The sequence below is a fragment of the Anabas testudineus genome, chromosome 7, assembly GCF_900324465.2.
Source record: "Anabas testudineus chromosome 7, fAnaTes1.2, whole genome shotgun sequence".
Classification (NCBI taxonomy): domain Eukaryota; kingdom Metazoa; phylum Chordata; class Actinopteri; order Anabantiformes; family Anabantidae; genus Anabas; species Anabas testudineus.
The window spans coordinates 4423797-4436089 of record NC_046616.1 but is presented as its reverse complement, the minus strand read 5'-3'; the positions used below and the strand labels follow the sequence as shown (position 1 = coordinate 4436089).

The 12293-nt window shown below is 41.6% G+C and overlaps 2 protein-coding genes across 4 annotated transcripts in view; both read right to left on the bottom strand.

The window, feature by feature from the left end:
* The window catches only part of lamb2 (laminin, beta 2 (laminin S)), a 29013-nt gene extending 28799 nt beyond the window's left edge, over window positions 1-214 (bottom strand). The window contains exon 1 of one of the 2 annotated variants that reach the window (XM_026367981.1): window positions 82-214. The gene's annotated coding sequence lies outside the window, so the exon portion shown is untranslated. The remainder of the gene's footprint in view (window positions 1-81) is intronic. The other variant, XM_026367982.1, reaches the window with a different exon arrangement.
* A 1552-nt stretch (window positions 215-1766) lies between these two features.
* Window positions 1767-12293, bottom strand: part of lamb2l (laminin, beta 2-like) — a 34312-nt gene continuing 23785 nt past the window's right edge. For both annotated transcript variants that reach the window (XM_026368110.1, XM_026368111.1), the window contains exons 18-35: window positions 10794-10914; window positions 10461-10653; window positions 10209-10352; window positions 9488-9719; window positions 9244-9407; window positions 8923-9147; window positions 8558-8772; window positions 8366-8462; window positions 7248-7617; window positions 6979-7163; window positions 5942-6189; window positions 5266-5481; window positions 4973-5117; window positions 4624-4831; window positions 3520-3661; window positions 3251-3427; window positions 2966-3131; window positions 1767-2475 (exon numbers count right to left, since the gene is read on the bottom strand). In XM_026368110.1, coding sequence (XP_026223895.1) covers window positions 2339-2475; window positions 2966-3131; window positions 3251-3427; window positions 3520-3661; window positions 4624-4831; window positions 4973-5117; window positions 5266-5481; window positions 5942-6189; window positions 6979-7163; window positions 7248-7617; window positions 8366-8462; window positions 8558-8772; window positions 8923-9147; window positions 9244-9407; window positions 9488-9719; window positions 10209-10352; window positions 10461-10653; window positions 10794-10914 — 3385 coding nt within the window. In that variant the 3' untranslated portion in view covers window positions 1767-2338. The remainder of the gene's footprint in view (window positions 2476-2965; window positions 3132-3250; window positions 3428-3519; window positions 3662-4623; window positions 4832-4972; window positions 5118-5265; window positions 5482-5941; window positions 6190-6978; window positions 7164-7247; window positions 7618-8365; window positions 8463-8557; window positions 8773-8922; window positions 9148-9243; window positions 9408-9487; window positions 9720-10208; window positions 10353-10460; window positions 10654-10793; window positions 10915-12293) is intronic.

The following is a 12293-nucleotide window of genomic DNA, read 5'->3' as shown; positions in this document are numbered from 1 at the left end:
GTCTGTTCTGTTTGATCCGGTTCATTTAAAACCTCAGTCTGTTCCTGGACCTTGTTCTGGTTTCTTTCTAAATGCACTCACCGTGTCGCTCCGTGGTTCACACACTCTCCCTCCGGGTCCACTTGCTGCGCAGTTGCCGGACAGAAGCGGAGCTGAGCAGCGCACTGAGACCGGGGGTCCTCAACTCCTGCGCCTTTCTCCTGGAAACCCCGAGCTGGACTTCCGGAGCGGAGCAGCGCAGTAGAGCCGGGGGCAGGGCGCCATCTGCGGAGGAGACACATGGTCACCGGTTCGAATCCGGAAGAAGAAGTAGCCACAAAGCTGCTTCTTTAATTACTGGCAACGTGTTAACATTTATCACATTAATGTCTTAACCATCTGCAAACGTTTGAGTGAGCTCTTCAATTTGATTTGTTTTCTTTTAAAAACACATAAAACTACATACATCGTTAACATGAATACTATAAATAGGCTATAATAAAAAAAACTAATAAACATCTATTAAACAGTAGCCTAATATAATGTCCGCAAACTAATACGCTTTTCGCCATTTGGCGCAAAATGACCAGTTCAGGACTTGTGGTTTATTATTGGCTGAATCATATAATAGGAAAACTTTGTTGTGTATCCAGTATAATCAGATTTTATTTTTAAAGGTCTTAGTGAAACCACATTTTATACTAGAAAAGCTTCTTTCCTGACTTTTCCTCCACAAGCCCACCGCACGTTTTCCGACCAGCCCCTGTCTGAGCACCGTGCAGGTCTGAAATGGAGCAGGAATGCGCGCTCCCTGTTGAATGGATTAGATTACCTTTGATTGCGGGCTACCCAGCGCATCCCGTGGGCGCGCACAGATCAGAGAGCCGGATGACTGCTCACAGTCAAACCATCAGCTTCATCCAGCAGCTGTAGGACAGTAACTCATGCAGAGGGAAACAGAGGTACAGTTAATGGATAGGTACCTGTGAGTGCACATGGTCATGGTCAACAGGTTTACCATGATTTTCTATCTCTCATCCACACAGGTGTTCTGATGTTTGGATGATTAGAGTTCATTCTGGTTTGAGAGTGGGATGGAAATGATGGGAATCATGTGAAATACCCAACCTACATACCTGTAAGAAGTATAAACACATAGAACTAAAGACTATTTAAATAAATAAAATGTGGTTCCCAACTTCTTTGGTTTATAGGATGACACGGATCCCTCATCACATCACTCCAAAGATGTAGTGAGCCTCTAGACTAGACTTATAGCCTTTTATTTAACTGTCTGAGACTAAGAGTTTTAAAAGTACAATATTTCACAGCAACAAATGTTAAAAGAAAGTCACATAATATAAATAGGAATCTGTGCATCCGAATCCCAGCACATCATTTATTCATGATCCCTCGGATGACTCTTAGTAAAGTAAAGTAGTTAATATAATCAAAATAATTTGCAGCTCCATCACTAGGAACTTTAAACGTAGGCGTTTACTCCGTTAACAGAAAATGTTAATTTCCTTTAACTGAACAGGCTCAGGACAAAGCACAGTCTTTACTCACGACTAATAATGGGACCAGGAAAACTCTAATCACCTAAAATTCTTGCAGAGATAATTTGAAGGAAGAAGTCTGAGGCTAAAAAAAAAAAAGACAGATCGCGCCGACAAACTGAAAACAAGCTGTAAAAAATGCTAAATGTGTAACATGTCTAATCTAAACCTCATATAGTAAATGTTGCACACAGATTGTGACACAAAAAAAGCAAATAAGGCAGGGAATTTACATAAACTATAACAAGTTTATTCTTTATTCTTCTTAATTACACCTCATGAATTCATTTTGTTTATAAGAATATGGGCATATGCATTTACATAATTAATGAAGATATTCTTTTGTAATAAACAATAAACACAGAGTTTACTTTGACAAATCAAACATTTCCACCTATTTCTTAATAGGAATGTAAATACCATACTAATGTAGTCAAATTACAGCAAAAGCAAAAAATCCCTAAAACACTTTTGGTCATAGTAACAAATGTCTGATAACATACTCTCATATATTTCTTATTTTTATTATTGAAGTCAAATTCTTGTGGCCTATACAGTGAAACAAGTACAATCAACAAGTCATCCGCTTGTTGCAATAGCTTAAAAGCACCACACAGGATAGTGCTGATACCATAAAAAGTACAGTCCATGGACAAAGCACTTGACAGACAATCTGTAAAATCTGAAATACCAGTGAAATAATGGAGGTACCTTTTATTTCCGTGGGTGTGGTTTTCTGTTCCAATCACAACATCAGTCAACTCGTTACTACAGCAGCAAATAGTAAACAGGTAACTTCCTCAGAGACAGTTACTGTACTTCTGCACTTGTTCCCTGATCTCTTTCTGTACCACAGTAGCGTTTTCCTTCAGCTCGTCCAGCTCCAAGCGCTGCTCCTGCAGCCGCTGCTCATTAAGCTTGAACTGTTCCTCCAGCCCTGAAACCGCAGAGTCACACAGAGCTCAAAATGGAGTAGCAGTAAGGTTAATTAAGGTACCAAGACATCCTTATGGATGTTTGCATGATTTGACAACAGCGTTAAAAGGATATTGATATAATTTCCTGATGTACTGAAACATTTCATGTGTTTTATAGAGTTTTGTTATTGTCCTGCAGTGTTTTCTGTAAAATCTATGCAATATCTACTGTACTCAGTCTGGATGGTCTAGACAGGTTTCAGACAGACTCTTGTGTCATGAACATAACACTGAAATAGCACTTTATATGTGTGATTTACCTGGAAAATACAACTGATCTAGACACAGACTAACGACTCTGCTTGCATTGTTCACATCTCACTGTGCTACAGTACATTAAATGAAACTGACTGACGCTCACAACACTGTAGCTGTCTGCAAGGCAATTTGCAATTTAAGGCAAATTTGCATTTCAAATTTGAAAAGGAAACCATAATGTAATGTACTCACTCTCAAGTTGTTGTGTCCCATTCCTGACTTTCTCAAGGAGGTATTCTGCCTCCTTCTGGATATCCTTGGCTTTCTGATTGATGCCGTTCAGACCTCCAGAGTCCCCGCCAAGAGAGTCCACCTTCATCTTCAGCTCCTGGTAGCGATTCTCTGTGTCATTGAAGCTCTGAGAAACAACATTGTAAGATTAGATTTCACTTCTGTTGCAGTCTAAAATATTTGCTTCCATTCATTTACAATATGGTACAAAATCATTCAAACACAAGTTTCTGCCCAGATACTCACTTGTTCCAGTGAGGATGCAAGCTGAGTCGCGTTGTCTGCCTGTGCTTTAGCATCTTCTGCCATCTGCCTGTTCTGCTCTGTCTTGTTCCTCAGAGCCTCCACCTCCCTGAGGAGGTTCTGTAAACGCATCATTACATCCATCTGATCATCCTCCAGCTGCGTCAGCCTCTTATCCACCTAGAAGTAAGAAATAAGAAGTATTTTAAGAAACCTGCAATCAGACACATCAACAAGTCAGTATCCACAGACACACTCCACGCTGGCTGTACCTCAGTCGTAGAGTTTCTTGTGTCGTTCAGGTTGTTGTGAGCCTCCTTAAGCGCTGCTCTTGCTTTCTCTATGGCCTCCTCCGACAAGTCCAATGCCTGCTTAGTATCATTGGCTGTATTCTTCACTTCCTCTGCTCGGCTCCTGCACATATGCACAGTTAGTACCAACAGAAGTGGTACCAATAAAATATTATTATTAATAAAAACTAAAAGGTCTTGTGTGATATGGGTATTCTGGTTACAGTGCTCAGTTCTGACACATGCATCACTATCTCTTGCGCTAATGTAGACATGCATTAACTGACTTTGGCCACATGGGGACACTGGTAACACTAGCACTAAATAGAGTTAGACATAGTTATACATTTATTTGCTCTTTGGTGAATAGTTAGAAGAGAAGAGGCTCTAGAAATGCACTGAAGTGCCTGTAAAAGCTTAAACCTTTTGCCTTTGTACAAATCAAATAAATAGGATGCAACATCTTTACAGGCGCTAGTGTTTTGCTGCCTATTTACACATCCAGCTGACTGATTATTAATCATTTGTAAATATATTTTTGGCAGAGAGAAACTACAAAGTCTGGTGAGTCTTATCTCTGGTGAGTTTAATACTGCAGGAGAGACACACCTGACATGTTCTGCATTACATAATTGATTCCAGAGAAGAGTGTCTGGAGTGATCTGTGACAGAAGGGTAGAGAGAGTGGGATTGATAAAAAGAGAGGAGGCGGAGCTGGAGGTGGCGTTAAAGATGTGTGACCAGAATAAACAGGATTGTCATTGAGTGTGACCAGAATAAACAGGATTAGGAATGAGTTCATTAGAGGAACAGCACAAGACAGTCAGGGTATAAAGTGAAAGAGGTGAAATAGTGTATTAGATGGTTTGGGCACGTGAGGAGGAGAGATGTGAAGTATATCGGGAGAAGGATGCTGAGGATTCAGCTAGTTGGAGAAAAAGAAGGCGAACAAGGAAGTTAATGGTCATTTGAGAGGTTGGTGCGACAAAGGACGACGCAGTGAACAGTTTGAAATGAAGAAGGATGATCTGCAGTGGCGACGCCTAAGGAGAGGAAATATTGATTTTACACTTTAACAATACTTACTTGGCATCTTTAGCACTGTCCAGAAGCTCCTTGGCTTTGTTTATGTACTGCGAGGTTTGGTTGATGATTCCCTCTACGTTGGTGAGGTTGGTAAGACTGTCCTTAATCTGCATGATGATTTTTTCCACTGTGGTTCTGTTCACTGGCAGCGTGATCGACAAGACCTGTTGAGCCACCTTCTCTATGCTCTCTGGATCTCCTCCCTCCTCTGGAAAACAAGGAGAAAGGAAGGAAAACATGTAAAATTCAAAACGGTTAAACAACAGAACAGAACTCTCTTTATTAACTATTATGATTCAAGAATTCACGTCATTCAGGGCAAAGATTATAAGTTAAAACATCAGTATACCAGTGAGAAAGTCTCTGATCTTCTTAATGAAATCTTTGAGCTCCTTGTTGTTTTGTTCAAAGTCGTCCTTCTTCTTCTGGGCTTTCTTCAGTGTGGTCATTGCCTGATTCTTCACATCATTTGTCAGGGAGGCTATATCCATGAGCTGATTTAGAAAAACCAAAAAAGCCAAGTCAACAGAGAAACCTGATAGATATGTTCTACTATAGTCTCCTCTCATGGCAGACAGGAGGACACACCACAGTCCTCCTTTATATTCAGTGTAAATACCAGTGTGTGAACACTTTCTGCACCTTTCTTGCCACACCCTGCAGCTCCTCATTGGCGGCATTCAGACTGTCATTGACATCTTTGGCATGATTCAGTGCTGCTGCAGAAGTGCTCAGAGTCCCGTTGCATCCTTCTCCTCCACACACCCGATTACCATGATTGTCACGGCAACCTGCGCCACCACACTGGCTGTCTGGGCAGCTGCCGTGAGCAGTGGCATTGCTATGACCACCACATACCTGATAACAACAATTCATTCACACGGAGAAAGAAAGAAAGAAAGATCATAAATCAATAAAAAGTCACCAACGTTAATAAAATGTGTTTTGTTACGGATGTTTAATATTGCTGAATAGTCTTTTTATCTTAAGTTGTGCAACTCTAATTACAAATGTGCTGCTTTTACAACTTGTGACCACTAGATGTCAGTGTTGGACTTAATCATGTCCAATTAATTGACAGGAAGAAACGAGTTCTGTCACGGCATAAAGCTGGATGGATTTTTTGGTCATTCTTTCTTTTTGTAAAATGAGCATTAATGAACAAGACAGTGTAGGTTATTACCAGTACAGGGTCTAATAATCATTTACAGTAGATATTCTTTCCCAAAACAAAGTATTTTTTTCTACATAAGATTAATACTGCACACAATTAGGACAATCGCATGAATAAAGTAATGAAACGTCCAACTCTGTCTACCTTGTGACTGAGGTGATGGACCTTTTTATCCAGGTCATGGGCCTTCTGCTGCAGCTCTCCCAATGATTTGTTCTGAGCAGCCAGAGCACGAGTGAAATTATCTTTTCTGGCATTCAGCAGGTTTTCAGTGAGACTGCGGGTTTCTTGGGATTGTTCCACAGGACTCAGAGGACCAGACACTGAGGCGTTGCATTTGTTCTCAGCCTCCACTGACTCCTGGTAGTATTTCTTCACTTTCTCAAATTGATCTGTGAACATCAGGAACAGATGTTGAAAAATGACGAACAGTGTTCTGAGCATTTACAGAAATGTTACAGTTTTTGTTTTTAATGATGAGTGAATTCTTATTATTTTATGTAAATACACCTAAAGGTGCACAGAAGGGCTTAAACGACATAGAATCACCTTCAGAGACAAGGAGTAAGAAAAGAAACCCAAAACAAGGAACTGTGTACATGTCAAACACATAATAACAGATTTAAATTATAAAGGAAACTTTGAGATGTTCTCATATGTTGATGTTGATTATTAAACACAAACAGAGCTATGTCCAATGTTTTATATGTAAACAAATGCTATAATCTACATTCATTTGTCATTAAGCATGGTGTGGTTCCCATCTGCCATTTGCTGGAAAGGTTTAAAAAACACAGTAAAAGACAAAATGTTTTTTATTCTCAGCTTCATCATGTCTATTATCCAGCATTTTAATAAATCTATGGCACAATCATAGCATGCCATCTTATTTCACTGCTTACTGACAGTTTTTCAGTCATTTGAACTGTATTTTGAACTTTATGTCTAGAACAACCCCAGATCACTGCAGCATGATCCACAGAGTATCTGAATCTATACAGTTTCTTGTTGTGTATTACAAAGCTTCACTTTATTTAGAACAGCTCTCAAAGCGGTGCGATGTGAGATGATCATATAAGGTCAAACCTAACTTAATAATTTGAAGCTAAGTTCAGGATTCTATTCTTTTTTCCTTGCTTATCTTGTGTTGTTAATAGAATATTTTCATAATGCTTTGCTACCTGCAAATCCTGATGTGAGGTAATCATCCAGCAGGCGTTGTTTCTGAGCCACGGTGGAGTTAAGGTCCCTCAGTTCTTTCTCCATGCCATTCAAGGTGCGTCTCAGTGCCTCCTCTTCTTCTGCTGTTTTATTTAGCTCCTGGGCAGTGCTCATCAGACGCCCATCGGTCAGGGCAATCTCAGCCCTGGAACACATAGAGCAGTTGGTGGCAGGTGGAAAAATACAAACAGGACGAACACCTGAAAACACAGCAATGTGGCATCCTCACCTGAGGTCATCCATGCTCTGTCCAATCAGCTGGTAGATCTTCTCGTTGTCTTCTGTACTAATCAGATCCCGCACCTGCTCCAGCTTCTTCTCTAACTCCTTGATGCGCGCGTCCTCGACTCCACTGACCCCGCTGTCCAGAATCTTCTGCAAGACGTTCTGGATGTGGTCCAGGTCCCTTTTCATCTGGCAGACCACGTCATCCCACAGCTGGAAGCATGGGTGGCACTGGACACACTTGGGGAAGACGCCGGTGAAGCCACGTGCACACGCATCACAGCGTTTCCCCGCCGCTCCCTCCCGACATTCACACGCTCCCGTTACTCGGTCGCACTGGGCCGTTTCTGAACCCAGTGGGTGACATTTACACTCTGAATGCATGGAGGGAGGAGAGGAGTAAGAAAAGACCACAGGGAAGACAATGAGAATGTAAAGTACCTTTAGAAGACTTTGATACTCAGTGATAAAGAATTGAGTTTAACCAAGATTTTGTCTTTTATTTGACTGTTTCTAGCTACTTTGAGCCAGCAGTTAGAAACTACAGGTGCAAAACTGTGAACGATTTTATGCAATAAACAAAACAATTTCATTAGATACTTAACAAAAAGAAATAAAGAGAGAACTTTAATAATCCCCAAAGAAAACTGGGATAATGATGAAAGTTCTTATTGTACAGATTATGAAGCGGTCACAGTTGTTTACTTGAAACCCATTCGAAAACGTATGAAAAGTGTAACCTTGTTATTAATTGCATACAAAGTTTTGCTGCATAACTACTATTTAATTTCTTATAAATATATAATAAAGCGAGGCTGTGCTTTTTTAAATTTTTGTAATTATGATTCTACAAAGGTAGACTGCTCTCAGCATTCAAACGGATGTATTCAACATGTTTTTGAACTTGTCTAACTTAGATTAGAAGAGCATAATCACCAGACCAGTTAATTCAACAAAAAAACCTCTGTTCCCCCTTAAATTCACTTCCAAAAGGGGAGAGAGGCACCTTGCAAATGTTGTAATAGCAGGGAAACAGTGTAAGTAATACTCATTCCTGTCTATCTGTCCTCAGACCCATACCCTGTCGACCTATTGTATGGTATTTGTCATGAAGTGAATTACCTCGGCAATACACCCGTGGGTCTCCCCAGTGGAGCTGCTCACACTCAGTGCACTGTTTACCTCCAAAGCCTGACTGACAGTGGCACTGTCCTGTGAACTGCGACAGATAAGGATATATTTTTACGATACAGTTTTTTTGGCTGCATTCACACTTGCATTCATTACTTTCAGTTTTGGAGGCCGTTTCCTCACCATGTTGCAGTGAGATGCCTGGGAGTGTTGTGGGTCGCAGTTACAGGGCTCACAGCCTCGGTCCTGCCCGAAGTTCCAGTGGTTAGGGGCGCACTGGTCACAGTTATGGCCGATGACGTTCTCCCTGCAAGTGCAGTCTCCAGTCTGCTGGTCGCAGTAACAGTGTCCATCACTGCAAGAAGACTGTACGGTTCCAGCAGTGACACAGGTACAACCTGAGAACAGAAAGATATATTCAACGCTCAGACAGCAGAGAGTGAGCTTCTACTCTCTGCCCGCGTCCATAACACTGACATACATGCAAAGAAAAAAAATTTGAGTGTGATACATTTTTTAGAAGTACATTTATCTCCATCAATACTCACGTCTGCAGTCGTGAGCCAGAGCATTGCCGTAGTAACCGAGTTGACAGTCGGCACAGGATGAGCCATCAGTGTGGTACAGGCACTTGAGACACTGGCCAGTCCTGGGGTCACATGACTCAGGGTCTTCGGTGTCGATGTTGCCGTTGCACTCACATGGCAGGCACTGGCCGCCGGCTTGTTCCGGGTTGCCATAGTAACCAGGTGCACACAGGTCACAGCGGGGCCCTGAAAGAGAAAAGTGAGAATATGACTCACAATTAGCTTTAAAGTGGCATAAGGAAAACTCTATCTCACTGTATGTCTCGTCGTGTGATAGCTCACCAGTGTAGCCTTGTCTGCAGTTACAGATGATCTGGTCGGAGGTGTGGTCAGCGTAGCATGAGTGACCATTGAAATGATCTGAACCGGGGTTACCAGGACAGGGGCAGGGCCGACAGTGATCTCCTGAGCCGAGCGCCGGGTTTCCAAAGAACCCATCCACACACCTGTGCAAAATAAGCGAGACATTTACCATCAATCTGAAAACCAGGTCCAAAGTGAAGTCAAAGCTGACAATGATCCTTACTGTTCACAGGAGTGTCCTGTTGTGTAGTCCCTGCAGTCTCTACACTCCCCGGTGTGGGGGTCACATATTTCTGTATGGCCGTTACACTGACAGGGCCTGCAGTTGGGGAAACCCCATTGGCCTGGTTGGCAGTCTGAGCACTGACGGCCAGTGGCTCCCTGCCTGCAATGGCACTGGCCTGTAACTGAGTCACACTGGTGGCTAAATGAACCCTCAGGGTGGCAGTCGCAGGCTGGATGGGAGGAGGTAGAAAATAAAAAGTTTATTCGCTGATTGAATTGATTATTGTGATTTGTCCTTCTTACTAGAAAAAGAACAAAAATGTAACCAGTTAATTACAGTATGAAATTATTTTCTTGGAAACAGTTCATTCAAGGTTTCTGAGCACTCAGCAGAAAAAAAAACAGTCTGCAAAACGACTTTTCATTAAGCCAATGTAAGATGCAGATGAATTTCTAATTCAGTGTTCCACGTCAGATTTACCAAATGTCGATGTCAGTGTCATTTACTTTAAAAATGAATACAAATGAAGAAGACTATAATTTCCCTGCAAAGAAATATCTGGACTGCTTGTTATCCTTTTTTCTGCCTAGGACAAAATTGAAAGTATGATAAAATTAGTAAAGCTGTGAATTTTCTCTAAAAACGCTCATACAGTACATGCACTTAATAGAGCAACACATACCCTGACTTTACTGATCAGAGAACTACAGTAACTCACCAGTACAGCCATACACTCCAAAGCCGTAGGTTCCTGGTTCACACTGGTCGCAACGTCGGCCCATCACGTTGGGTTTACATTGACACTGACCTCCAACCTTATGACACTCACCACTGAGGGAACCCTGAGGGTCGCACTGACAGGCTGAATAGACAGAAGACAGGAAAAGAATACGAGCATGTTATTGTTACTTAAGGATTGGAAACCGTCAGTGGATTAGAACCCACACCCTCTAAATCTGTCTCTACTTACACAGAGCGCCATCATGAATAATGGATGAAATACTGCAGATGAGTTTTGAGCACATCTCAGCCAGGGTGGGCATCGGCGTGATCATAAAAGAGTCCAGACACATGTAGCGAATCATCTCCTCCCGGCGGTGCTCAGCGCCTGGGTCATTACCTTGGAAACCAGGAAGCTCGGTGTATTTGGGGATGAGAACCAGCTATTGGAGTAAAAAGGAAAAGTTTTTACAGATTTTCCTTTTATGACTTATTTATAGTATTGTGCTTCATTAAAAGCTTCTACATGAGCTTATGAAGCCAGAGCCAAACCACAGTAAAGGTGCTGAGCTGACTGCCTCACCGAGTCGATAAGGATGAAGGCAGTGAGATGTCGGTGTGAGACCCCGTGACGCTGGAACCTGATTGCAACCACGTAATGATTACTGGGCTCGAAACAGAACGGTCTCGGCATCTGGACGTATCTGGAAAAACACAACACATGCAGAAAAGTGTATATGTATCTACTCTTACTGCACATGTCATAGTTAGGGTTAGGATTTCTCCTTTTTCCCTCTGTCTCCACCTTTGTTCCTTTTTTGTAATGATGTGTAGAAAAGCTAAAAATGTAAAACATGTCTGACTAATTAGATTTTTGCTGAACAAGAAGAAAACAGTACAGTACATCGATGATGTGATAACTGTTTACTGTAAACTGTAAAATTGCTGGTGGTATTATTATTGAGGGTTATTTATATATATTTATACTTGGCATCTTGGTTAATTCCTAATTTCATGCTCAACTTGCTGTTTATTTCGAAGGTAACCATTGTTCATCGAGCGTGACTCGATCCGCTCTCTACCTGCTTTGGTCTCACTTTGCTAATTGGTTTTGGCTGAAGGACCAACCACAGGAGAGAGCGGAAGCCAAGCTGCGGTCCACTGAGACGTCAAGATCCGGGCAGGACCTCACTTCTTAGTTCCAGATGAATTCAGACCCTGAAACAGTTTTAGTCCTGGGCTTCCCCTGGGTTGTATCCTACTTCCTACCTGCTGCCTTGAATTCTCTACAGGGAAATTAACATTTATTCTCATTTGATACAATAGTTTGTCTAATGTGCTGTAAAGTTTTCATAAAAAAAGATCATGCTGTCTTCAAATCAGATTGAAGCTTTTAATGATTTGTTTCAGTGTCATTCAATATTGAGTTTATGATAAGTGTCTTTGCCAACTGTGGTTTCAGCTTTCTAATTTTACCTCATGCTAATACAAGCAAATGGCGAAATACTGGGGGAAAAAGCTTTTTTATGGCCGAAAGTTTAGTCGAATTGCGGGATAACAATAATAGAATAAATATGTTTTAACCTTACAGAATGGAGAGAGGAGATGACAGACAGAGGTGGTGGAGCAGTCAGGATCAGCACAAGGTGGAGCTACCGGAGCAGCAGCCCAGAGAAGTGAAACATGGTGAATATTCAATTTCAGCTAACAGGTCCTACTGAATCTTCCATACTGCACCACTAAATATATCTATATAAGTTATTTCTTTGTAAAATATGTGGTTTGGATATCGACAGTGAGATGGAGGAACTTTGATCAATCCTGACTTACTCTTGCTATTTGTTTGCTTTGTAGCTCAGTTGTAGGACAGTTTAGGTGAAAGTGCAAAATGTAAATGTAAGACAAAACAAGGCAGAGTAACTTGGACAATAGGCTTTTGATCACAGGAATAATGAGTGTATTGTAAAGAGAGCCAGCTGCTCTGTACACAGGCAGGACAAATTCAGTGAACCTTAATCGGGTACATGGTGTTGGATATACAATCTCTCTGCCAGACTGTACCATTCCCTGACTGTCTCCAGCA